At 45.0% G+C, this 25,413-nt stretch overlaps 1 protein-coding gene across 1 annotated transcript in view; it reads left to right on the top strand.

Moving 5' to 3' along the window:
- LOC115120273 (short transient receptor potential channel 4-like) overlaps positions 1 to 25,413 on the top strand; it is a 129,265-nt gene that overhangs the window by 38,451 nt on the left and 65,401 nt on the right. Inside the window, exons 4-5 of the mRNA XM_065005056.1 lie at positions 5,466 to 5,642; positions 12,784 to 12,984. Of these exons, the coding sequence (XP_064861128.1) occupies positions 5,466 to 5,642; positions 12,784 to 12,984 (378 nt within the window). The remainder of the gene's footprint in view (positions 1 to 5,465; positions 5,643 to 12,783; positions 12,985 to 25,413) is intronic.

Here is a 25,413-nt window from a genome sequence, read left to right as displayed (position 1 = left end):
ACACCACCCTCTGTAGTGCCTTGCGGTCGGAGGCCTTGCAGTTGCCGTACCAGGCAGTGATGCAACCGGTCAGGATGCTCTCGATGTTGCAGCTGTAGAACCTTTTGAGGATCTCAGGACCCATACCAAATCTTTTTAGTTTCCTGAAGGGGAATAGGCTTTGTCGTGCCGTCTTCACGACTGTCTTGGTGTGTTTGGACCATTCTAGTTTGTTTTTGATGTGGACACCAAGGAACTTGGAGCTCTCAACCTGCTCCACTACAGCCCCGTCGATGGAAATGGGGATGTGCTCAGTGCTCCTTTTCCTGTAGTCCACAATCATCTCCTTAGGCTTGATTACGTTGAGGGAAAGGTTGTTATTCTGGCACCACCCGGCCAGGTCTCTGACCTCCTCCCTATAGGCTGTCTCGTCGTTGTCAGTGATGTCGGTGATGTCACTGTTGTGTTGTCTGCAAACTTAATGATGTTGTTGAAGTCGTGCCTGGACATGCAGTCGTGGGTGAACAGGGAGTACAGGAGGGGACTGAGCACGCACCCCTGGGGAGCTCCAGTGTTGAGGATCAGCGTGGCAGATGTGTTGCTACCTACCCTCACCACCTGGGTGCCCGTCAGGAAGTCCAGGATCCAGTTGCAGAGGGAGGTGTTTAGTCTCAGGTTCCTTAGCTTAGTGATGAGCTTTGAGGACACTATGGTCTTGAACGCTGAGCTGTAGTCAATGAATAGCATTCTCACAAAGGTGTTCCTTTTATCCAGGTGGGAAAGGGCAGTGTGGAGTGGAATAGAGTTTGGATCATCTGTGGATCTGTTTGGGCGGTATGCAAATTGGAGTGGGTCTAGGGTTTCTGGGATAATGGTGTTGATGTGAGCCATTACCAGCCTTTCAAAGCACTTCATGGCTACGGATGTGAGTGCTACGGGTCTGTAGTCATTTAGGCAGGTTGCCTTTGTGTTCTTGGGCACAGGGACTATGGTCGTCTGCTTGAAACATGTTGATATTACAGACTCAATCAGGGACAGGTTGAAAATGTCAGTGAAGACACCTGCCAGTTGTTCAGCACATGCCCGGAACACACGTCCTGGTAATCCGTTTGGCCACGCAGCCTTGTGTTTGTTGACCTGTTTAAAGGTCTTACTCACGTCGGCTACGGAGAGCGTGATCACACAGTCGTCCGGAACAGCTGATGCTCTCATGCATTCCTCAGTTTTACTTGCCTCGAAGCGAGCATAGAAGTGATTTAGCTCGTCTGGTAGGCTCGTGCCGATGGGCAGCTCGTGGCTGTGCTTCCCTTTGTAGTCTGTAAGAGTTTGCAAGCCCTGCCACATCCGAAGAGCGTCAGAGCCCGTGTAGTATGATTCAATCTTAGCCCTGTATTGACGCTTTGCCTGTTTGATGGTTCGCCGCAGGGCATAGCGGGATTTCTTATAAGCATCCGGGTTAGAGTCCCGCACCTTGAAAGCGGCAGCTATACCCTTTAGCTCAGTGCGAATGTTGCCTATAATCCATGGCTTCTCGTTGGGGTATGTACGTACAGTCACTGTGGGGATGACGTCCTCAATGCACTTATTGATAAAGCAGGTGACTGATGTGGTGTATTCCTCAATGTCATCGGAAGAATCCCGGAACACGTTCCAGTCTGTGAAAGTAAAACAGTCCTGTAGTTTAGCATCTGCTTCATCTGACCATTTTTTTATAGACCGAGTCACTGGTGCTTCCTGCTTTCATTTTTGCTTGTAAGCAGGAATCAGGAGGATAGAGTTGTGGTCGGATTTCCCAAATGGAGGGCGATGTACGCGTCTCTGTGTGTGGAGTTCAGGTGATCTAGAATGTTTTTCCCTCCCTCTGGTTGCACATTTAACACGTTGATAGAGATTTGGTAGAACTGATTTAAGTTTCCCTGCATTAAAGTCTCTGGCCACCAATATCGCCGCCTCTGGGTGAGTGGTTTCCTGTTTGCTGTTTTCCTTATACATCTGACTGAGTGCGGTCTTAGTGCCAGCATCTATTTGTGATGGTAAATAAACAGCCACGTAAGGAATAGCTGAGAACTCTCTAGGCAAGTAGTGTGGCCTGCAATTTATCACAATATACTCTACTTCAGGCGAGCAAAATCTAGAGACTTCCTTAGATTTCTTGCACCAGCTGTTGTTTACAAATATGCACATACCCCCCCCCCCCCCCCCCTCGTCTTACCGGAGTGTGCTGTTCTATCCTGCCGGTGCAGCGTGTATCCCGCTAGCTGAATATCCATGTCGTCATTCAGCCACGATTCTGCGAAACATAGGATATTACAGTTTTTGATGTCCCGTTGGTAGGATATTCGCGATCGTACCTCGTCTAGTTTATTGTCCAATGATTGCACGTTGGCGAGTAATATTGACGGTAACGGCAGCTTTCCTACTCGCCTTCTGTGGGTCCGGACGAGGCATCCGGCTCTACTTCCTCTGCGTTGCTTCCTTTTGCAAATAATTGGGATGTCTGCCCTGCGGGGTGTTTGGAGAATATCGTGTGAGTTCTGCTTGGTGTTGTTGCTGTTGAAAAAAATATTTGTCTAATCCGAGGTGAGTGATCCTGATATCCAGAAGCTCTTTTCAGCCGTAATATACGGTTTCAGAAACATTATGTACAAAATAATTGACAAGTATCGCAAACAAAAACACATAATAGCACAATTGATTAGGAGACCATAAAACGGCGGCCATCTCCTCCGGCGCCATTATATAGTGGTATAGTATATTATGCAGTAGTTTAGTGGTATAGTATATTATATAGTGGTATAGTATATTATGCAGTAGTTTAGTGGTATAGTATATTATATATCCTCGTATAGTATATGATACAGTATTATAGTGGTATAATACATTATGCAATAGCCATGTGGTATATTATATAGTGGTATAGTATATTATGCAGTAGTATAGTGGTATATTATATAGTGGTGTAGTGTATTATAAGGTAGTATAATGGAATATTACACAGTCATTATATTACTGTGAAATGTTGTTTCCAATAGTTGAATGCACTGTCATTCTGGATAAGAGCATCTGACAGATGACCAATATGTATATGTGAAAATGAACAACTGAGCTCATTAAAATACTACCCAGCATACCTTGGAATTGTTCATTTTTACATTTAAGAGACACTCTTATCACACCATAGTACCATTAGACTTCTGATATCAATGCAAGGTGAAGTGGAGCCACACAATTGTGAACCGCTGGGGGAAAAAAAAATGGTATAGGAAAGTATTTTGTATTTTGAATATACAAATTGCAGCTTTTGAAAGTATTTTTTCACCAAAGACATTGGAGTGTAGTTCAGCCCAGTTTAATACAACATACAAAATACTCAGAAGTAATTGAAATGGGTATTTCAAATGCATGTGACACAAATACTGCCCATCTAGAACCTAGCATCAACGACCCAACCTTGTACTGGCAATGGGTTGTTAAGTGACCCAATGTGTTCTGTCCAATATTCACCCAAATTTAGATGTTTTTAATTCAGCATGTATTAGTGTGTTGCAGATAAAGGGGTGTCCATTTGATGTGGGTTTGATGTAAAGAACATCATGGATGCAGATAAAGGGGTTTGTGTGGAGGGTGTGTCTTGTGTTTCCAGGTGCATTGTAACTGTGTGGAGGGTGTGTCTTGTGTTTCCAGGTGCATTGTAACTGTGTGGAGGGTGTGTCTTGTGTCTCCAGGTGCATTGTAACTGTGTGGAGGGTGTGTCTTGTGTCTCCAGGTGCATTGTAACTGTGTGGAGGGTGTGTCTTGTGTCTCCAGGTGCATTGTAACTGTGTGGAGGGTGTGTCTTGTGTCTCCAGGGGTGTTGTAACTGTGTGGAGGGTGTGTCTTGTGTCTCCAGGTGCGTTGTAACTGTGTGGAGGGTGTGCCTTGTGTCTCCAGGCGTGTTGTAACTGTGTAGAGGGTGTGTCTTGTGTCTCCAGGTGCGTTGTAACTGTGTAGAGGGTGTGTCTTGGTGTGTGTGGAGGGTGTGTCTCTCAGGTGTAACTATTGTAACTGTGTGGAGGGTGTGTCTTGTGTCTCCAGGTGCATTGTAACTGTGTAGAGGGTGTGTCTTGTGTCTCCAGGTGCGTTGTAACTGTGTGGAGGGTGTGTCTTGTGTCTCCAGGTGCATTGTAACTGTGTGGAGGGTGTGTCTTGTGTCTCCAGGTGCAACTTGTAAGGGTGTGCTTGTGTCTCCAGGTGCGTTGTAACTGTGTAGAGGGTGTGTCTTGTGTCTCCAGGTGCATTGTAACTGTGTGGAGGGTGTGTCTTGTGTCTCCAGGTGCATTGTAACTGTGTGGAGGGTGTGTCTTGTGTCTCCAGGTGCGTTGTAACTGTGTGGAGGGTGTGTCTTGTGTCTCCAGGTGTGTTGTAACTGTGTGGAGGGTGTGTCTTGTGTTTCCAGGTGCATTGTAACTGTGTGGAGGGTGTGTCTTGTGTCTCCAGGTGTGTGGAGGGTGTGTCTTGTGTAGGTGCATTGTACTGTGTGGAGGGTGTGTCTTGTGTTTCCAGGTGCATTGTAACTGTGTGGAGGGTGTGTCTTGTGTCTCCAGGCATTGTAACTCTGTGGAGGGTGTAACTGTGTGGAGGGTGTGTCTTGTGTCTCCAGGTGCATTGTAACTGTGTGGAGGGTGTGTCTTGTGTCTCCAGGTGCGTTGTAACTGTGTGGAGGGTGTGTCTTGTGTCTCCAGGTGCATTGTAACTGTGTGGAGGTGCATTGTAACTCTGTGGAGGGTGTGTCTTGTGTCTCCAGGTGCATTGTAACTTGTGTCTCTCAGGTGCGTTGTAACTGTGTGGAGGGTGTGTCTTGTGTCTCCAGGTGCGTTGTAACTGTGTGGAGGGTGTGTCTTGTGTTTCCAGGTGCATTGTAACTGTGTGGAGGGTGTGTCTTGTGTCTCCAGGTGCGTTGTAACTGTGTGGAGGGTGTGTCTTGTGTTTCCAGGTGCATTGTAACTGTGTGGAGGGTGTGTCTTGTGTCTCCAGGTGTAGAGGGTGTGTCTTGTGTCTGTAGGTGCATTGTAACTGTGTGGAGGGTGTGTCTTGTGTCTCCAGGTGCGTTGTAACTGTGTGGAGGGTGTGTCTTGTGTCTCCAGGTGCGTTGTAACTGTGTAACTGTGTGGAGGGTGTGTCTTGTGTCTCCAGGTGTGTTGTGTGGAGGGTGTGTCTTGTGTCTCCAGGTGCTGTGTGGAGGGTGTGTCTTGTGTCTCCAGGTGTGTTGTAACTGTGTGGAGGGTGTGTCTTGTGTCTTCAGGTGCGTTGTAACTGTGTGGAGGGTGTGTCTTGTGTCTCCAGGTGCGTTGTAACTGTGTGGAGGGTGTGTCTTGTGTCTCCAGGTGCGTTGTAACTGTGTGGAGGGTGTGTCTTGTGTCTCCAGGTGTGTTGTAACTGTGTGGAGGGTGTGTCTTGTGTCTCCAGGTGCTTTGTAACTGTGTGGAAGGTGTGTCTTGTGTCTCCAGGTGCGTTGTAACTGTGTGGAGTGTGTGTCCAGCTCGGATGTGGACAGCCTTCGCCACTCCCGATCCCGTCTCAACATCTACCGAGCCCTGTCCAGCCCTTCCCTCATCGCCCTCTCCAGTGAAGACCCCTTCCTCACAGCATTCAGACTGAGCTGGGAACTACAGGAGCTTAGCAAGGTGAAGTTTGATCAAGAGGGAGGGGGGGGTTCTATTGATTGATTGATTAGTTGACTGAGAACACATTCTCATTTACAACATCAACCTGGGGGATAGTTACAGGGGAGAGGAGGGGGTTGATCTATTGATTGATTAGTTGACCTTTTTTTTTACCAGGTAAGTTGACTAAGAACACATTCTCTTTACAACAATCAAGGGGAAACTGATTGATCAAGGGGCAACTGATTGATCAAGGGGCAACTGATTGATCAAGGGGCAACTGATTGATCAAGGGGCAACTGGTTGATTGATTGGCTGATTGATTAGTTGTTTGGCTGATTAGCTGGCTGTTTGTATAAGGGCTCTGGGCCAGATCCAGATGCAGACACTGGAGGTAGATTGTTTGAGTATTTTATATTTATTAGTTCCAAAAAGGGTAGGCAAGAGAATGGTCGTGGACAGGAAAAAGGTCAAAACCAGATCAGAGTCCAGGAGGTACAGAGTGGCAGGCAGGCTTGAGGTCAGGCAGGAGGGTACAGAGTCCAGGAGGTACAGAGTGGCAGGAAGGCTTGAGGTCAGGGCAGGCAGAATGGTCAGGCAGGAGGGTACAGAGTCCAGGAGGTACAGAGTGGCAGGAAGGCTTGAGGTCAGGGCAGGCAGAATGGTCAGGCAGGCTTGAGGTCAGGGCAGGCAGAATGGTCAGGCAGGCTTGAGGTCAGGGCAGGCAGAATGGTCAGGCAGGCGGATACAGAGTCCAGAAAACAGGCAAGGGTCAAAACCGGGAGGACTAGCAAAAGAGAGAATAGCAAAAGCAGGAGCACAGGGAAAAACACACTGATTGACTTGAAACAGACAAGACGAACTGGCACAAAGAGACAGGAAACACAGGGATAAATACACCGGGGAAAAATAAGTGACACCTGGAGGGGGTGAAGACAATCACAAGGACAGTAAACAGATCAGGGATGGAGTCCCTGGCGGGAACGCGATGCTGGTTAGGAGTAGTGCAGTATTATCATGAGGAGACGTATACTTGAAAAACGGAAGAGGGATTAAGGGAAATGGAGAGGGAGAGACGGTTTAAGAGAGAAAGAAGGAAGAAGAGGGTGCACTTAAATCAAATACGAATGGTGGAAAAAAGGGAGATGGTTTGTTAAAGAAGAAGGGAAGAAGGGTAGGGGGCAGCATTCGGAATTTTGGATGAAAGCATGCCCAAATGAAACGGCCTGCTACTCGGGCCAAGAATATATGATATGCATATAACTGGTAGATTTGGATAGAAAACAATCTTAAGTTTCCCAAACTGTTAAAATAGTGAAGAAGCAGAGGCTGAAGACAGGAGGGAAAATGGAAGTGAATGAGGGTGAAGTATCAGAGGTGGAAGGTTTGGTGAAGTTCCCTGAGCCCGAGGTTTGAACCGAGGGTCAGGATAAAGATGAGTCTGACAGTAGGAGTGAAGTTTTTTGGCTGATCCATTTGTGGTTTCACGGTGGGTGAAAAAATAGTTAAGTAATTTGGAATTGGTGAAGGTAACCAGAAGTGATCTAGTGTTAATTGTTTGTGTTTCTGCTGGTCAGAGGTAGAAGGCGCCCGGAGTAAAACAATTGGGGGCCAGAAAAGTTAATTGTTTTGTTCTCAAGAAAGTTAAAGAAGTTCATCTTTCAACCTGTAAAATATGTTTTGTTTTCTGAATTTTTATAATGAGTATTTCTGTATTTAAATTGGCGCTCTGCAATCTCACTGGATGTTGGCCATGTGGGACCCACATACCCTAGTGAGGTTAAGCCATTTTGCCACAACTTTGGAAGTATGCTTGGGGTAGTTGTTCACTTGGAAGACCCATTTGCGACCAAGCTTTACCTTCCTGATTGATGTCTTGAGATGTTGTTTCAATATAGCCACATAATTTTCCTTCTCATGAAGCCATCTATTTTGTGAAGTGCACCAGTCTCACCTGCAGCAAAGCACCCCCACAACATGATGCTGCCACCCACGTGCTTCACGGTTGGGATGGTGTCTTCGGCTTGCAAGCCTCCCCCTTTTTCCTCCAAACATAACAATGGCTTTATGGCCAAACAGTTCATTTTTTTCAAACCAGAAGACATTTTTCCAGAAAGTATGATCTTTGTCCCCATATGCAGTTGCAAACCGTTGTCTGGATATTTTGCAGTGGCTTCTTCCTTGCTGAGGAGCCTTTCAGGTTTTGTCAATATCGGACTTGTTTTACTGTGGAAATAGATACTTTTGTACCTTTTTCCTCCAGCATCTTCACAAGGTCCTTTGCTGTTGTTCTGGGATTGATTTGGACTTTTTGCACCAAAGTACGTTCCTTTTCTAGGAGACAGAACGCGTCTCCTTCCTGAGCGGTATGACGGCTGCGTGGTCCCATGGTGTTTATGCTTGGGTACTATTGTTTGTACAGATGAACGTGGTACCTTTAGGCATTTGGAAATTGCTCCGAAGCAATAACCAGACTTGTGGAGGTCTACAATGTTTTTTCTGAGTCTTGACTGATATCTTTTGATTTTCCCATGATGTCAAGCAAAGAGGCACTGAGTTTGAAGGTAGGCCTTGAAATATATCCACAGGTACACCTCCAATTGACTCACATGATGTCAATTAGCCTATCAGAAGCTTCTAAAGCCATGACATTGTTTTCTGGAATTTTCCAAGCTGTTAAAGGCACAGTCAACTTAGTGTATGTAAACTTCTGACCAACTGGAATTGTGATACAGTGTGAAATAAGTGAAATAATCTGTCTGTAAACAATTGTTGGAAAAATGAATTGTGTCATGCAGAAAGTAGATGTCCTAACCGACTTGCCAAAACTAGTTTGTTAACAAGAAATTGGTGGAGTGGTTGAAAAACGGGTTTTAATGATTTCAACCTAAGTGTATGTAAACTTCCGACTTCAACTGTATATAAGTTATCCTGTATGATCGTATGTGCCTAATACATTACGTTGTTACAGGTGTCCAGCTTATGGGCATGTGGCAGCAGAGTGTAGGAGGGAGGGTCCAAGGTGTTCCTATGTGGCAGCAGTGTGTAGGTGGGAGGGTCCAAGGTGTTCCTATGTGGCAGCAGTGTGTAGGTGGGAGGGTCCAAGGTGTTCCTATGTGGCAGCAGTGTGTAGGTGGGATGGTCCAAGGTGTTCCTATGTGGCAGCAGTGTGTAGGTGGGAGGGTCCAAGGTGTTCCTATGTGGCAGCAGTGTGTAGGAGGGAGGGTCCAAGGTGTTCCTATGGAGTGTTTAGGAGGGAGGGTCCAAGGTGTTCCTATGTAGCAGCAGTGTGTAGGAGGGAGGGTCCAAGGTGTTCCTATGTGGCAGCAGTGTGTAGGGGGAGGTCCAAGGTGTTCCTATGTGGCAGCAGTGTGTAGGAGGGAGGGTCCAAGGTGTTCCTATGTGGCAGCAGTGTGTAGGTGGGAGGGTCCAAGGTGTTCCTATGTGGCAGCAGTGTGTAGGAGGGAGGGTCCAAGGTGTTCCTATGTGGCAGCAGTGTGTAGGTGGGAGGGTCCAAGGTGTTCCTATGTGGCAGCAGTGTGTAGGTGGGAGGGTCCAAGGTGTTCCTATGTGGCAGCAGTGTGTAGTTGGGAGGGTCCAAGGTGTTCCTATGTGGCAGCAGTGTGTAGGTGGAAGGGTCCAAGGTGTTCCTATGTGGCAGCAGTGTGTAGGAGGGAGGGTCCAAGGTGTTCCTATGTGGCAGCAGTGTTTAGGAGGGAGGGTCCAAGGTGTTCCTATGTGGCAGCAGTGTGTAGGAGGGAGGGTCCAAGGTGTTCCTATGTGGCAGCAGTGTGTAGGAGGGAGGGTCCAAGGTGTTCCTATGTGGCAGCAGTGTAGGGTAGGTGGGAGGGTCCAAGGTGTTCCTATGTGGCAGCAGTGTGTAGGAGGGAGGGTCCAAGGTGTTCCTATGTGGCAGCAGTGTGTAGGAGGGAGGGTCCAAGGTGTTCCTATGTGGCAGCAGTGTGTAGGAGGGAGGGTCCAAGGGTGTTCCAAGGTGTTCCTATGTGGCAGCAGTGTGTAGGTGGGAGGGTTCAAGGTGTTCCTATGTGGCAGCAGTGTGTAGGTGGGAGGGTCCAAGGTGTTCCTATGTGGCAGCAGTGTGTAGGTGGGAGGGTCCAAGGTGTTCCTATGTGGCAGCAGTGTGTAGGTGGGAGGGTCCAAGGTGTTCCTATGTGGCAGCAGTGTGTAGGAGGGAGGGTCCAAGGTGTTCCTATGTGGCAGCAGTGTGTAGGAGGGAGGGTTCAAGGTGTTCCTATGTGGCAGCAGTGTGTAGGTGGGAGGGTCCAAGGTGTTCCTATGTGGCAGCAGTGTGTAGGAGGGAGGGTCCAAGGTGTTCCTATGTGGCAGCAGTGTGTAGGTGGGAGGGTCCAAGGTGTTCCTATGTGGCAGCAGTGTGTAGGTGGGAGGGTCCAAGGTGTTCCTATGTGGCAGCAGTGTTTAGGAGGGAGGGTCCAAGGTGTTCCTATGTGGCAGCAGTGTGTAGGAGGGAGGGTCCAAGGTGTTCCTATGTGGCAGCAGTGTGTAGGTGGGAGGGTCCAAGGTGTTCCTATGTGGCAGCAGTGTGTAGGTGGGAGGGTCCAAGGTGTTCCTATGTGGCAGCAGTGTGTAGGTGGGATGGTCCAAGGTGTTCCTATGTGGCAGCAGTGTGTAGGTGGGAGGGTCCAAGGTGTTCCTATGTGGCAGCAGTGTGTAGGTGGGAGGGTTCCAAGGTGTTCCTATGTGGCAGCAGTGTGTAGGAGGGAGGGTCCAAGGTGTTCCTATGTGGCAGCAGTGTTTAGGAGGGAGGGTGGTGTTCCTATGTGGCAGCAGTGTGTAGGAGGGAGGGTCCAGGTATTCCTATGTGGCAGCAGTGTGTAGGTGGGAGGGTCCAAGGTGTTCCTATGTGGCAGCAGTGTGTAGGTGGGAGGGTCCAAGGTGTTCCTATGTGGCAGCAGTGTGTAGGTGGGATGGTCCAAGGTGTTCCTATGTGGCAGCAGTGTGTAGGTGGGAGGGTCCAAGGTGTTCCTATGTGGCAGCAGTGTGTAGGTGGGAGGGTCCAAGGTGTTCCTATGTGGCAGAAGTGTGTAGGAGGGAGGGTCCAAGGTGTTCCTATGTGGCAGCAGTGTTTAGGAGGGAGGGTCCAAGGTGTTCCTATGTGGCAGCAGTGTGTAGGAGGGAGGGTCCAAGGTATTCCTATGTGGCAGCAGTGTGTAGGAGGGAGGCTCCAAGGTGTTCCTATGTGGCAGCAGTGTGTAAGTGGGAGGGTCCAAGGTGTTCCTATGTGGCAGCAGTGTGTAGGTGGGAGGGTCCAAGGTGTTCCTATGTGGCAGCAGTGTGTAGGAGGGAGGGTCCAAGGTGTTCCTATGTGGCAGCAGTGTGTAGGAGGGAGGGTCCAAGGTGTTCCTATGTCAGCAGTGTGTAGGAGGGAGGGTCCAAGGTGTTCCTGTGGCAGCAGTGTGTAGCAGCAGTGTGTAGGTGGGAGGGTCCAAGGTGTTCCTATGTGGCAGCAGTGTGTAGGTGGGAGGGTCCAAGGTGTTCCTATGTGGCAGCAGTGTGTAGGTGGGAGGGTCCAAGGTGTTCCTATGTGGCAGCAGTGTGTAGGTGGGAGGGTCCAAGGTGTTCCTATGTGGCAGCAGTGTGTAGGAGGGAGGGTCCAAGGTGTTCCTATGTGGCAGCAGTGTGTAGGAGGGAGGGTCCAAGGAGTGAGAAATGTGCAGAAGGGCATTTAGACGAAGGAATGTGTAGCATTGTGGAAAGTAGTGGAATGTGTAGCATTGGGGAAAGTAATGGAATGTGTTAATTGGGGAAAGTAGTGGAATGTGTAGCATTGGGGAAAGTAATGGAATGTGTTAATTGGGGAAAGTAGTGGAATGTGTAGCATTGGGAAAGTAATGGAATGTGTTAATTGGGGAAAGTAGTGGAATGTGTAGCATTGGGGAAAGTAATGGAATGTGTTAATTGGGGAAAGTAGTGGAATGTGTAGCATTGGGGAAAGTAATGGAATGTGTTAATTGGGGAAAGTAGTGGAATGTGTAGCATTGGGGAAAGTAATGGAATGTGTTAATTGGGGAAAGTAGTGGAATGTGTAGCATTGGGGAAAGTAATGGAATGTGTTAATTGGGGAAAGTAGTGGAATGTGTAGCATTGGGGAAAGTAATGGAATGTGTTAATTGGGGAAAGTAAATGTGTAGCATTGGAAAGTAATGGAATGTGTTAATTGGGGAAAGTAGTGGAATGTGTAGCATTGGGGAAAGTAATGGAATGTGTTAATTGGGGAAAGTAATGGAATGTGTAGCATTGGGGAAAGTAATGGAATGTGTTAATTGGGGAAAGTAGTGGAATGTGTAGCATTGGGGAAAGTAATGGAATGTGTTAATTGGGGAAAGTAATGGAATGTGTTAATTGGGGAAAGTAATGGAATGTGTTAATTGGGGAAAGTAATGGAATGTGTTAATTGTAGGGGTGCCCATGGAGCTGGGGATCAGACATGTCCCGTGCGAGAGAGATGCAGGTTGAGGTTTCCAGGGTTAGAGTAGACCAGGAGTTGTCATATGCTGAGGCAGTGAAGAAAGTAGAGGAAGATGGGTCAAGGGGGAGGGATCCTGAGATGAGTAGTAGATATGTACCAGTACAGAGGGATAGGCCAAAAAGTGATATGTAAGATTTAGTAAGATTGGATTTTTATCATTTATAGCAATGGTTATCAAGAGTACTGCAGGGATGGAACTGAAGATGCAGACAATTGAGGTGGCAGCTGCAGAGGGGTATTTTGCCTTGACATCAGAAGAGTTACAGGATGTGTTAAATGGGATAATGACATGAGGAATAAATACATTTAGTTAGTGGAGTAACGGGGTTGTTCATGTTATATCATTTTGAAAGTGTAGTGTTAGATGGTAAGGTATTTATTTATTACATTTTATCTATGAAGTGTAAGGGAGTTGTACTCCGGTCTAGTAGGTGGCGGTAATACAACAAATTGGAAGCCAACCACCGTTAAACCTCATAGAAGAAGAAGAAGAAGAAGGCTGGCTGATAGGCTGGCTCGCCAGGTGGTTCGTTGGTTGAGTAAATTAAGATCTCTTCCACTCCACGCTAATCTTATGATGATCTTTGATGGGCCCTGGGTTTTTTCATTGAATGAATGAATGAATGAATATACTCTGCACTCCCTTTACCCCAGGTGGAGAATGAGTTTAAGTCGGAGTATGAGGAGTTATCCCAACAGTGTAAGCAGTTTGCTAAAGACCTTCTGGATCAGACCAGGAGCTCCAGAGAGCTGGAGATGATCCTGAACTACAGAGACGACGTCAACCTGCTGGAGGAGGAGGGAAACAACGACCTGGCTAGACTCAAACTGGCTATTAAATACCACCAGAAAGAGGTAGGAGGTTATACTATACACACTACTACACTACACAGTACTACACTACACACTACTACACTACACACTACTACACTACTACACTACTACACTATTATACTACACACTACTACACTACACACTACTACACTACACACTACTACACTACTACACTACTACACTACACAGTACTACACTACACACTACTACACTACTACACTACACACTACTACACTACTACACTACACACTACTACACTACACACTACTACACTACACACTACTACACTACACACTACTACACTACTACACTACACAGTACTACACTACACACTACTACACTACTACACTACACACTACTACACTACTACACTACACACTACTACACTACACACTACTACACTACTACACTACTACACTACTACACTACACACTACACACTACTACACTACTACACTACTACACTACTACACTACTACACTACTACACTACTACACTACACACTACTACACTACTACACTACTACACTACACACTACTACACTACTACACTACTACACTACTACACTACTACACTACTACACTACACACTACTACACTACACACACACATACTACACTACTACACTACTACACTACTACTACACTACTACACTACACACTACTACACTACTACACTACACACTACTACACTACACACTACTACACTACTACACTACTACACTACTACACTACACACTACTACACTACTACACTACTACACTACACACTACTACACTACACACTACTACACTACTACACTACACACTACTACACTACTACACTACACACTACTACACTACTACACTACTACACTACTACACTACACTACTACACTACACACTACTACACTACACACTACTACACTACACACTACTACACTACTACACTACTACACTACTACACTACTACACTACTACACTACTACACTACACACTACTACACTACTACACTACACACTACTACACTACTACACTACACACTACTACACTACTACACTACACACTACTACACTACACACTACTACCTGGCTAGACTCAAACTGTCTGTTAAATAGCACTGGAAGAAGGTAGGAGTTTATACTATACACACTACTACACTACACACTACTACACTACACACTACTACACTACACACAACTACACTACACAGTACACACAACTACCTGCTAGACTCAAACTGTTAAATAGCACTGGAAGGAGGTAGGAGTTTACACTATACACACTACTACACTACTACACTACTACACAACTACCTGCTAGACTCAAACTGTTAAATAGCACTGGAAGGAGGTAGGAGTTTACAATACACTGAACAAAAATATAAAGCAACATGTAAAGTGTTGGTTTCATGAGCTGAAATCAAAGATACCAGAGATTGTCATTACTCACAAAAACCTTATTTCTCTCAAATTTTGTGCACACATTTCTTTACATCGCTGTTGGTGAGAATTTGTGATTTGCCAAGATAATCCATCCACCTGACAGGTGTGGTATATCCAAAAGCTGATTAAACAGCATGATCAAGACACAGGTGCACCTTGTGCTTGGGACAATTAAAAGGCAGTTTTGTCACGCAACACAATTCCACAGATGTCTCAAGTTTTGAGGGAGCGTGCAATCGGCAATGCTGACTGCAGGAATGTATACCACAGCTGTTGCCAGAGAACTGAAGGTTAATTTCTCAACCATAAGCCGTCATTTTAGAGAATTTGGCAGTATGTCCAACTGGCCTCACAACCACACACCACGTATAACCACGCCAGTACAGGACCTCCACATCCAGCTTCTTTACCTGCGAGATCGTCTGAGACCATCCACCCGGACAGTTGATGGAATTGAGGATTATTTCTGTCTGTAATGAAGCCCTTTTGTGGGGAAAAACTCATTCTGATTGGCTGGGCCTGGCTCCCCCGTTGGTGGGCCTATGCCCTTCCAGGCCCACCCATGGCTGAGCCCCTGCCCAGTCATGTGAAATCCATAGATTAGGGCCTACTGAATTTATTTCAATTGACTCATTTCCATATACCAACTGTAACTCAGTAACATCGTTGACATTTTTGCGTGTTGCGTTTATATTTTTGTTCAGTGTATATATACACTACTACTACACTACTAGAGTACTACACTCTACTACATTACAACACTACTACACCACCCTGCTACAGTACAATACTACACTACTAGAGTACTACACTCTACTACATTGCAACACTACTACACCACCCTGCTACAGTACAATACTACACTACTAGAGTACTACACTCTACTACATTGCAACACTACTACACCACCCTGCTACAGTACAATACTACACTACTACAGTACTACATAGCACTACACTACTACAGTACTACACTACTATAGTACTACACTACCACACTACAGTACTACACAAATACACTACAGTACTACGCTAATAAATCACGACAAGAGATACACCACAAAATTACATAAATAGAGACCACACAACTACATAAAGAGACCACAACACTACATAAAGAGAGAGACCACAGCACTACATAAAGAGAGAGACCACAGCACTACATAAAGAGAGAGACCACAACACTACATAAAGAGAGAGACCACAACACTACATAAAGAGAGAGACCACAACACTACATAAAGTGAGAGACCACAACACTACATAAAGTGAGAGACCACAACACTACATAAAGTGAGAGACCACAAAACTACACAAAGAAAGAGACCACAACACTACCTAAAGAGAGAGACCACAGCACTACCTAAAGAGAGAGACCACAGCACTACCTAAAGAGAGAGACCACAGCATTACCTAAAGAGAGAGACCACAACACTACATAAAGAGAGAGACCACAACATTACATAAAGAGAGAGACCACAACACTACATAAAGAGAGAGACCACAGCACTACATAAAGAGAGAGACCACAACACTACATAAGGGTTTCAGTGACTTCATTGGCTGTGGTTGCTGATGGGTATATGGTTGAATCATCAGTATACATGGACACACATGCTTTGTTTAATGCCAGCGGCAGGTCATTGGTAAACAATAGAAAAGAGTAGAGGGCCTAAAGAGCTTCCCTGTGGTACACCACACTTTACATGTTAACAGAGAAGCTTCCATTTAAAGAAACCCCTTTGAGTTTTATTAGATAGATAGCTCTGAATCCACAATATGGCAGAGGTTGAAAAGCCACAACACATGTTTTTTCAACAGCAGGTTATGGTCAATAATATCAAAGGCTTCACTGAATTATAACAGTACAGCTCCCACAATATTGTTATTATCAATTTCTTCAACCAATCATCAGCCATTTGTGTCAGTGCAGTACATGTTGAGTGCCATTCTCTATTAGCATGCTGAAAGTCTGTTGTTAATTTATTTACAGAGAAATAGCATTGTATGGATGGTTCCGACCTTGAATATGTGGACATCTATAAGTACCTGGTGTCTGGCTAGACTGTAAACTCTCCTTCCAGACTCATATCAAACATCTCCAATCGAAAATCAAATCTAGAGTCGGCTTTCTATTCCGCAACAAAGCCTCCTTCACTCACGCCGCCAAACTTACCCTAGTAAAACTGACTATCCTACCGATCCTCGACTTCGGCGATGTCATCTACAAAATTGCTTCCAACACTCTACTCAGCAAACTGGATGCAGTTTATCACAGTGCCATCCGTTTTGTCACTAAAGCACCTTATACCACCCACCACTGCGACCTGTATGCTGTAGTCGGCTGGCCCTCGCTACATATTCGTCGCCAGACCCACTGGCTCCAGGTCATCTACATGTCCATGCTAGGTAAAGCTCTGCCTTATCTCAGTTCACTGGACACGATGGCAACACCCACCCGTAGCACTCGCTCCAACAGGTGTATCTCAGTGATCATCCCTAAAGCCAACACCTCATTTGGCCGCCTTTTGTTCCAGTTCTCTGCTGCCTGTGACTGGAACGAATTGCAAAAATCGCTGAAGTTGGAGACTTTTATCTCCCTCACCAACTTCAAACATCTGCTATCTGAGCAACTAACCGATCGCTGCAGCTGTACATAGTCTATCGGTAAATAGCCCACCCATTTTTACCTACCTCATCCCCATACTGTTTTTATTTATTTACTTTTCTGCCCTTTTGCACACCAATATCTCTACCTGTACATGACCATCTGATCATTTATCACTTCAGTGTTAATCTGCAAAAGTTTTATTATTCGCCTACCTCCTCATGCCTTTTGCACACAATGTATATAGACTCTTTTTCTACTGTGTTATTGACTTGTTAATTGTTTACTCCATGTGTAACTCTGTGTTGTCTGTTCACACTGCTATGCTTTATCTTGGCCAGGTCGCAGTTGCAAATGAGAACTTGTTCTCAACTAGCCTACCTGGTTAAATAAAGGTGAAATAAATAAAAAAGATTTTTTTTTTAACAATGTTTTCCAACGGTTTGCTAAGAGCTGGCAGCAAGCTGATAGGTCTGCTGTTAGGACCAGTAAAGGTTGTTTTACCACTCTTGGGTAGCAGAAATACTTTGGCTCCTTCCAGACCTGAGGACAAATAATTTCCTCTAGGTTCAGATTATAATTAAAGTATGCAGCTCTCATCCTCAGTAGCTTTCCATCTAAGTTGCCAATGCCAGGAGGTTTGTCATTATTGATCGATAACAATATTTGTTTCCAACTCTCCCACATTAACTTTACAAAATTCAAACTTCCACTTTTTGCTTTTCTTACATTTTTTTTATGCATATAAACCATTGCTCACTCTGTTATTGTCATGTCCTGCCCACTTTGCCAATAAAATAAAATAATTGGAAACATCAAATGGTTTTGTGATGAATAAGCCATCTGATTTGATGAAAGATGGAGTTGAACTTGTCTTTCTGCCCATAATTTAATTTAACCCTCCTGTTGTGTTCGTTTGATGTGAATTCATTCTGTGTTCCCGGTCCAAAATGACCGCCCCATTATAGCTGGTTATAAATCCATAATAATACATATATTATCACCTAATGTTGTGTTAGATCTTTTTATCAACTTAAGTTCTTGTGAACATTACAAGTTTTGAACTTCTATTTGCTATTTATGGCCTGTAGACCTCGTTGACCTGAGCTCATACAACTAGTTTTTGAGTAGAAAAAAGCACAATGTATGGATTATTTTGACTAAAACAAATACTCATATGAAATATATTGTGATATTTATCACAGACTACTTTGTGTCAAAGTTTAGCAAGGACTCTCTCCTCCTCACCAGTGTCATGGTCAAAGATATGATCAAGAGCCTCACATACAGTATATATTTTGGTCATTGTGCTGCCACAGAATGAATTGTGAGCAAGGCCTCAAAAAAGCTTTATATACCAGAGCTGCGAGAAAAGATATATATATATATTATTGAAACAATGTTGCGATTGTTTGTGACATTGCCAACAGGTGTGGTTCCCATGGGGGAAAGATTCTATTGGGGAAAGGTTGCCATGGAAGCCAAGAAGGGGAGTGTGGTGCCCATCTGATGAATGGGCATGTGCCTGAACTCAATGTTATACACTAATTGTAGTCTCACCATTTCATTTCTAATGACCCTGTCACGGCTGTTGTAAGATGAGGACCAAGGTGCAGCGTGGTGAGCGTATATTTTACTTTATTTAAGAAATGACGCCGACGAAACAATAAACAATACAAAACAAACCGTGAAGCTTATAAGGCTCTGTGCCATCAAACAATGTTAACTTCCCACAAACACAGGTGGGAAAAAGGGTACCTAAGTATGGTTCCCAATAAGAGACAACGATAGACAGCTGTCCCTGATTGAGAACCATACCCGGCCAAAACATAGAAATAGAAAATCATAGAAACACAAAACAAAGAATGCCCACCCCAACTCACGCCCTGACCAAACCAAAATAGAGACAGAAAAAGGATCTCTAAGATCAGGGTGTGACAGACCCGGTCATTTTTGACCCACATATACACCACATGTGTACAAAAAAGTTAAATAAAACACACACAATTTTATAGAAATCATCAACATTTATTCTGTGTGTTCAGATGCCCTGTATGGACAAACTCATGGAACCTGATGACAATCAGATTAAATTAACTACATTTTTCAGAGAGAAAACTTGTAAATCGGAACACAGCAGGAGGGTTAAATTACTCCAACGTTTTTTCCATCATTATTTACTTAATTGCTCTTGGCTTCATAATACAGTTTCTTCTTCTTTTTGTTGAGTTTGGTCACATGATTTCTCAATTTGCAGTAAGTCAGCCAGTCAGATGTGCAGCCAGACTTATTAGCCACTCCTTTCGCCCCACCATACAGTTTTTCAATTCCTCATCGATCCATGGAGCCTTAACAGTTCTAAAAGTCAGTTTCTTAATAACAGGTGCATGTTCATCAAGAATTGGAAGAAGCAATTTCATAAACTCATCAAGTGCAGCGTCTGGATGCTTCTCATTAATCGCATCAGACCAGATGCGCTCTGGCAGCTTTCATGGCTGGGATCAGTTATATCCTCTTCTGGTGCACAGCTTCAGGATAGTTTTTGTTGAGGAAGATATACGTTCCTCTCAAGTTCTTTGCTCTTTCCAGAACAGCTACCTTGTCCTTGAATGTCAGGAACTTGACCACTATTGGCCTGTCACCTGGGCCGGTGGTGGGTTTTCCAGTCCTGTGGGCGCGCTCCACCTCAATCTTCCTGTGGTCTGTCTTCAATTTCTCAGAGATCATTTCCCTCCCTTTGTCCTCAGACTCCATTCAGGTCTCATGTGGAGATTCTGTAGTTCTGTCCACAACCATGTTGTTCTGCCTTGATGGTCCCTTGAGATAGTCTGATTTATCTGTCATTGTTATCATGGATGCACACACAGAACTAATGTCCTCTCTCAATGACTTACAGATTGCTGTCATCTTGCTGTTCTCCTGTTTCAACTCATCGAGCTGACCCTAGGAGAACTGCAAACTGTTCTTCAGGTCCTCGACCTCTCTGGTCAGGTCGTCCATTCAGTATTTGGACAAAACACTTGAAGCTATTTTCTTGTTGTACTAACAACTGCTAGTAGGTGTCTTTTTGTTTGTTTAAAAGATCCTTCATGTGTGACACCACTGTGTCTCAACGGTACTCAACGGTTCTCCCACCGGCTTTGGTCTTCGTCATGGTAGCTAGCATTGTAGGTTACGCTGTTACTCCTCGCAGTTCCAGACAGGGCAGGTTACAGCAAAGATCGAAAACAACAAACAGCAGGGGTCTAGACAGCCACAAACCCAGGACAATCCACAGTCCCAGCCACAATGGCTAACCGCGTCCCGAGCTGCGTTCAAGGAAATCCTGCTAGCTTGATATGCAGCTAGGCTAGCTGTGACACCAAATAGCTCCTCAGACCCATCCTTGGTCTGTTAGGATCACTGGAAAGAGACAACCTGTCCCAGGAACTGATGCAAGCAGTACCAGCAACTGCATCGCAGGATCCAAACCAAGAACTTTCCAATACACTTTCAAGCAACAAACTTTTCAAACAAACAAAACCAAGCTCTTCCTCGTTCCGCATTCAACAGGAAGTGATGTAAAAGATGTACGTCAAGCGCTAAACTCTCAGCAGTAGTAATCACACCAAAGGGGCGGCCAGGGCATTCTTACCGAACCACATTACCTTTGTTTTGGAGGTTTGCAGAACAAGGTTAAGGGCAGAGAAAGCTTGTTGGACACTAAGAAAGATTTGTTGTAGAGCGAATAACACAAAATCTGGGGAGGAGCCAGCTGAGTATAAGATTGCATCATCTGCATATAGATTAAATGGATGAGAGAGCTTCCTACTGCCTGAGCATACAGTGCATTTGGAAAATATTCATCATTCTTGACTTTTTCCAAATGTTGTTGTGTTACAGCCTTATTCTAAACTGGATGAAGCTAACAGTTATTTAGTTCATCTACACACAATACCCCATAAGGTCCCACAGTTGACAGGTGGAAGAAATTGTCCGTAGAGTTCCGAGCCAAACTGAGCAATCGGGGGAGAAGGGCACTCTGACAGAGCTCCAGAGTTCCTCTGGGGAGATGGGAGAACTATCTCTGTAGCACTCCACTAATAAGGCCTTTATGAAGAGTGGTCAGACGGAAGCCACTCCTCAGTAAGAGGCACATGACAGCCCACTTGGAGTTTGACAAAAGGCACCTAAACGACTCTGAGAGCCCGGACTTGAACTCGATCGAACATCTCTGGAGAGAACTGAAAATAGCTGTACAGCGACACTCCCCATCCAACCTGACAGAGCTTGAGAGGATCTGCAGAGTAGAATGGGAGAAAATCCCCAAATACAGGTGTGTTAAGCTTGTAGCGTCAGACCCAAGAAGACTCAAGACTGTAATCGCTGCCAAAGGTGCTTCAACAAAGTACTGAATAAAGGGTCTGAATACTTATGTAAATGTGATATTTCCCGGGGGGGTTTATATTATAAATTAGCAAAGAAAATATTTAAACTTGTTTTTGCTTTGTCATTTATTTTTGTTGTTGTGTGATTTGGACTAATCCCCTCTACAACACGGAACTCCACTAATCTACTGACGGAATGCAAGAGGTGGCTAACAACAGACCTCCATCCTATGCTAGCTTGCTACCGATGTCCTGGCTAGCTGTCTAAATCGCCGTGACCCCCAAACCAACCTCTCCACTCCCTGGACCCTTTTGATCACTCGACTAAGGATGCCTCTCCTTAATGTCAATATGTCTTGTCCATTGCTGTTCTGGTTAGTGTTTATTGGCTTATTTCACTGTAGAGCCTCTAGTCCTGCTCACTATACCTTATCCAACTTATTAGTTCCACCACCCACACATGCAATGACATCTCCTGGTTTCAATGATGTTTCTAGAGACAATATCTCTCTCTTCATCACTCAATACCTAGGTTTACCTCCACTGTATTCACATCCTACCATACCTTTGTCTGTACATTATACCTTGATGCTATTTTATCGCCCCCAGAAACCTCCTTTTACTCTCTGTTCCAGACGTTCTAGACGACCAATTCTTATTGCTTTTAGCCGTACCCTTATTCTTCTCCTCCTATGTTCCTCTGGCGATGTAGAGGTGAATCCAGGCCCTGCAGTGCCTAGCTCCACTCCTATTCCCCAGGCGCTCTCTTTTGATGACTTCTGTAACCGTAATAGCCTTGGTTTCATGCATGTTAACATTAGAAGCCTCCTCCCTAAGTTTGTTCTTTTCACTGCTTTAGCACACTCTGCCAACCCGGATGTTCTAGCTGTGTCTGAATCCTGGCTTAGGAAGACCACCAAAAATTCAGAAATTTTAATTCCAAACTACAACATTTTCAGACAAGATAGAACTGCCAAAGGGGCGGTGTTGCAATCTACTGCAAAGATAGCCTGCAGAGTTCTGTCCTACTATCCAGGTCTGTACCCAAACTATTTGAACTTCTACTTTTAAAAATCCACCTCTCTAAAAACAAGTCTCTCACCGTTGCCGCCTGCTATAGACCACCCTCTGCCCCCAGCTGTGCTCTGGACACCATATGTGAACTGATTGCCCCCATCTATCTTCAGAGCTCGTGCTGCTAGGCGACCTAAACTGGAACATGCTTAACACCCCAGCCATCCTACAATCTAAACTTGATGCCCTCAATCTCACACAAATTATCAATGAACCTACCAGGTACCCCCCCAAAGCCTTAAACACGGGCACCCTCATAGATATCATCCTAACCAACTTCCCCTCTAAATACACCTCTGCTGTCTTCAACCAAGATCTCAGCGATCACTGCCTCATTGCCTGCATCCGTAATGGGTCAGCGGTCAAACAACCTCCACTCATCACTGTAAAACGCTCCCTGAAACACTTCAGCGAGCAGGCCTTTCTAATCGACCAGGCCGGGGTGTCCTGGAAGGATATTGATCTCATCCCGTCAGTAGAGGATGCCTGGATATTTTTTAAAAATGCCTTCCTAACAATCTTAAATAAACATGCCCCATTCAAGAAAATTAGAACCAGGAACAGATATAGCCCTTGGTTCTCCCCAGACCTGACTGCCCTTAACCTGTTGCTTCTACTCGGGACGCTTGCGTCCCAACTAGAGCTCTGGAAATGCAAATGCGCTACGCTAAATGCTAATAGTATTAGTTAAAACTCAAAAGTTCATTAAAATACACATGCAGGGTATCGAATTAAAGCTACACTCGTTGTGAATCCAGGCAACAAGTCAGATTTTTAAAATGCTTTTCGGCGAAAGCATGAGAAGCTATTATCTGATAGCATGCAACACCCCAAAAGACCCACAGGGGACGTAAACAAAATAATTAGCATTTCGGCGTTACACAAACCGCACAATAAAATAGAAAACATTCATTACCTTTCACCATCTTCTTTGTTGGCACTCCTAGATGTCCCATAAACACTATTTGGGTCTTTATTTCGATTAAATCGGTCCATATAAAGCCTAGATATCGTTATATGTAGACTGTGTGATAAACGAAAAAAACATTGTTTCAAAACGTAACGTCATTTTTTAAAATTCAAAAAGTCGACGATAAACTTTCACAAAACACTTCGAAATACGTTTGTAATGCAACTTTAGGTATTAGTAAACGTTAATAAGCGATAAAATTCATCAGGAGGCGATGTAAAGATCATTAGCTGTCCGTCTGGAAAAATGTCCGGCTAGAAACTCAACGAAAATATCCGGTCCTAGACCTAAGGAAATACGGTGCCCTGCATGTGTTTGACCAAGAAAAAACTCGAAGGGAAATGACAAGACTCTAGACACCGTGTGGAAGCTGTAGGTACTGCAACCTCAGTCAATTAATTGTGGTTCACCTTTATCAATGGGTTCAAGTAGCGCATGGATATATTTTCCCATTTTCAGTGATCAGTTTTTCCTGTGCTTTTCGATGTAAATGCCGTTCTGGTAAAGCCACAGCAGTGATTTAACCAGTTTTTTAAACGTCTGAGTGTTTTCTATCCACACAGACTAAGCAAATGCATATACTATATTCCTGGCATGAGTAGCAGGGCGCTGAAATGTTGCGCGATTTTTAACAGAATGTTCAAAAAAGTAGAGGGTCGACTTAAGAGGTTAACCAACACAAAAACATCCTATGGCGTTCTGCATTAGCATCGAACAGCCCCCGTGATATGCAGCTGTTCAGGGAAGCTAGAAACCGTTATACACAGGCAGTTAGAAAAGCCAAGGCTAGCTTTTTCAAGCAGAAATTTGCTTCCTGCAACACTAACTCTAAAAAGTTCTGGGACACTGTAAAGTCCATGGAGAATAAGAACACCTCCTCCCAGCTGCCCACTGCACTGAAGATAGGAAACACTGTCACCACTGATAAATCCACCATAATTGAGAATTTCAATAAGCATTTTTCTACGGCTGGCCATGCTTTCCACCTGGCAACTCCTACCCCGGTCAACAGCACTGCACCCCCAACAGCAACTCGCCCAAGCCTTCCCCATTTCTCCTTCTCCCAAATCCATTCAGCTGAAGTTCTGAAAGAGCTGAAAAATCTGGACCCCTACAAATCAGCCGGGCTAGACAATCTGGACCCTTTCTTTCTAAAATTATCTGCCGAAATTGTTGCCACACCTATTACTAGCCTGTTCAACCTCTCTTTCGTGTCATCTGAGATTCCCAAAGATGGGGGACACACTCTTGACCCAAACTGCTACAGACCTATATCTATCCTACCATGCCTTTCTAAGGTCTTCGAAAGCCAAGTAAACAAACAGATTACCAACCATTTCGAATCTCACCATACCTTCTCTGCTATGCAATCTGGTTTCAGAGCTGGTCATGGGTGCACCTCAGCCACGCTCAAGGTCCTAAACGATATCTTAACCGCCATCGATAAGAAACATTACTGTGCAGCCGTATTCATTGATCTGGCCAAGGCTTTCGACTCTGTCAACCACCACATCCTCATCGGCAGACTCGACAGCCTTGGTTTCTCAAATGATTGCCTCGCCTGGTTCACCAACTACTTCTCTGATAGAGTTCAGTGTGTCAAATCGGAGGGTCTGCTGTCCGGACCTCTGGCAGTCTCTATGGGGGTGCCACAGGGTTCAATTCTTGGACCGACTCTCTTCTCTGTATACATCAATGAGGTCGCTCTTGCTGCTGGTGAGTCTCTGATCCACCTCTACGCAGACGACACCATTCTGTATACTTCCGCCCTTCTTTGGACACTGTGTTAACAACCCTCCAAGCAAGCTTCAATGCCATACAACTCTCCTTCCGTGGCCTCCAATTGCTCTTAAATACAAGTAAAACTAAATGCATGCTCTTCAACCGATCGCTACCTGCACCTACCCGCCTGTCCAACATCACTACTCTGGACGGCTCTGACTTAGAATACGTGGACAACTACAAATACTTAGGTGTCTGGTTAGACTGTAAACTCTCCTTCCAGACCCATA

The sequence above is a fragment of the Oncorhynchus nerka genome, linkage group LG19 (assembly GCF_034236695.1).
Source record: "Oncorhynchus nerka isolate Pitt River linkage group LG19, Oner_Uvic_2.0, whole genome shotgun sequence".
NCBI classification, from domain to species: domain Eukaryota; kingdom Metazoa; phylum Chordata; class Actinopteri; order Salmoniformes; family Salmonidae; genus Oncorhynchus; species Oncorhynchus nerka.
Note: the sequence above shows the minus strand (reverse complement) of the source record. Positions and strands in the feature narration are given on the sequence as shown.